General features: G+C 44.0%; 1 protein-coding gene across 1 annotated transcript; it reads left to right on the forward strand.

Annotated features, from left to right (window-relative positions):
* Window positions 1-510: 510 nt before the first annotated feature.
* On the forward strand, window positions 511-2,778 carry SARC_09556 (hypothetical protein; the record flags this gene model as incomplete). Its single annotated transcript, XM_014296429.1, has 3 exons — window positions 511-627; window positions 1,820-2,020; window positions 2,548-2,778. The coding sequence occupies 3 exons, from the start codon at window positions 511-513 to the stop codon at window positions 2,776-2,778; spliced, it is 549 nt and encodes a 182-aa protein (XP_014151904.1).
* Between the last annotated feature and the right edge of the window lie 50 nt (window positions 2,779-2,828).

Here is a 2,828-nt window from a genome sequence, read left to right on the forward strand (position 1 = left end):
CACAGGTGTAAGCATACGTGTTCTGCATTTGTTATGACAGTGAAACCACAGACCGGGGATCCCAGAAACGTGAATACAGGTATCTGGCCCTTCAATAGTTTCCTTTCAATTGTGTGTAAGTACACTGCGAACGCTAAATGCACTATCGTGTGTGAGATAATTCATTGTATCGAGTCTTCCCTGTCCGTACTATTTCATTCGTACATCTTAATATTTCTAATCGTTCTTATGCGAATATATATATATATATATATATATCAGCTCTTCGTGATTATGTGCTATTTTTTACTAAGAAATTTGAAGTTGGTGTGCGTGTTGCTGTCCTCGTCTGCTTCCAAGAGTGAGTTTTTCAAAGTGTATAAAACAATTCGCATTTGCAAAACTACAAGTGCATACTCATGTCGTAGAACACTGTACATTTATATATAAACAAGAGGGGTGTGAGTATTTGTAGTAACATGTATTCTGCCACTCGCCTGATCTCAAGAACCGACTTCTCTGCCTACACAGATGAACGAGTACAAACAGACATGGGCGGCTAGGCAAGCGCAAATGACGGCGCAGTTACGCGACTCAGAGCACGCAGCCAAACATGCAGAGGACAAGGTCAAGGCAATGGAGCTAGAGGTATTGTTTGCATGTCGGTTGTAGGAGGGTGATGCATACATGCAGGTGTATATTTATGTAGATATGTACAGGTGTGTATTTATGCAGTTATGTACAGGTGTGTATTTACGCAGATATGTACAGGTGTGTATTTATGCAGAGTATACAGGTGTGTATTTATGCTGATATGTACAGGTGTGTATTTATGCTGATATATGTATCTTGTGTATGGGCAGGACTGTGACGTGGAAGTGGGTTAAGTAATGCAGACTATCGCATTAGCCACCACATATAGTATTCCTGAGCGCTGTTATCTCTCGCCACCATCTCCGGGACAGTTCGGAACTGGTCTTCGTGTCAGGGGTTGTATCTGCTAGGAAGGCGGCAAGAAAATGCGCATAGTTAATGTTGTGAATGGACAGGCACAGACACGTGAACACCAGCGTGTCTCCCACCACTTCGCACAGTACCACACGATCTCGAGATTGTGTGGCGTTGTTATTAGTGTTACTGTAGTTTAAAGAAGTCAGTTGTACACAGAGATTCGCATGTTATTGTTTGTATATTCGAGGGAAGTTCTGTTTCACCGTATACTCACCCCAACCATGCGAGTAGTGTTTTGTATACTGATTTCTAACGATATACAATTGTGTGCAAGCATTATAGTGTTGCATGTATATCAGGCCATACTCGTCTATGTACATACATCATGATTCTACACTTGCCAAGTACGACCATCACTCTAATACCTAACCAGAACCGAAGTATTGCATGCACATGTTTAATATATCGAATGGAAAGGTAAGATCCATATCACTTATGGAAGGATTGATGAATATTCTATCAAGTAGTGAGATTTTCCATACCCATCAAGGCTATGCAAATAATGAAGATTGTCAATTTATCCACAGAATGGTCCAAGTTTGAACTCGCAATCATCTTGACTGACTAACCGTACTGTAGTACAGTCCTCAACCATAGAAAAGTGATTGATTCGTGTGTCACAATACTTATACTAAGGAATGTCGAAGCCCGCGAACAACTAGAAGACTCTCTGCTGCATATAGAATCATACTCTCGATACAACAACCGTAGCATACTACGCTTCCTCGCCATACAGATACACCAACCGTGGCATACTACACTGCTTCGCCGCTCAGCACATGAACACATCAACCAGCATACACAAACTACACGAACAAAACATTCTTAGGTGGCCGAAGCTCACGAACAACTGGAAGACTCTCTGCTGGACAAAGAGATGGCCGAAGAGAACCTCGAGATATCGCAGTCCGAGGCCACAAGCGTGCGAGAGGAATTGGAGGCACTCAAGCTGGACTTTGAGATCATGCAGATGGAGGCTCACACCCCGGCCAATGCGGGTGATGGGGAAGGGGGGGCCTCTGCGTTGCAGGTACGTGAGTGTTGTGGATATACACAACGATATGCCTGTGTGGAAGGATACATGTGCGCATGTTTGTACGAACACGCCCTAGAACACATGCTTTGTACGTATTGATCACGCATACACACGTGCGTATGCGTATTATTGTGCGACCTCGTACTCATGTACGTATATGCCAAATGTTACTATGCTACTGTCTAAGGACTTAGTATTTTCAGACCCCAAGACTACTATGGGTAATTCTGATCGAGGCCGACAAGTACAAGGCGAGCATGTACCGTGTCACATTTGTTTCAGGCACCGAACATTTTAGCCAAAGATTTCAATTGTATTGATAATGGGTAATGGACCATGCATAGCTCATCTACCCGTATCGCTTCTGTGGCCAGTAGTTTGCGAAACAGATCGGCGTGTGCAACGCAGCAGCCACGAAGCATTCAGCTTAAACTCGCATTGGATTAGATAACTCTACTATTACTATCCAACTGAACCTAATTGAACAACTCGTATTCTGTGTGACTGTGCCATTCGTGTAGGTAAAACTATACACCGCCGAGATCGACAAGTACAAAGCCGCCCTAGTGCAGCTCAAGGACATGTCGGACACCGAGAAAAACCAGCTGACCAATCAGATCACTACGCTGGAAAAGAAAGTGACGTCACTGAGTGCTCTCGAAAGCAAGTGTGGCGAACTGGCGCAGACCATTCTGGAACAGGTGGGGGACAAATTGTGTGTGGCCGAGTGGTGTGCTTGGGTGTTCATGTGAGTAACGTATGTATGTTTTACTATCAGCTGATGACTGTGCGTATGTACGCT

The sequence above is a fragment of the Sphaeroforma arctica genome (assembly GCF_001186125.1).
Source record: "Sphaeroforma arctica JP610 unplaced genomic scaffold supercont1.984, whole genome shotgun sequence".
Classification (NCBI taxonomy): Eukaryota; class Ichthyosporea; order Ichthyophonida; genus Sphaeroforma; species Sphaeroforma arctica.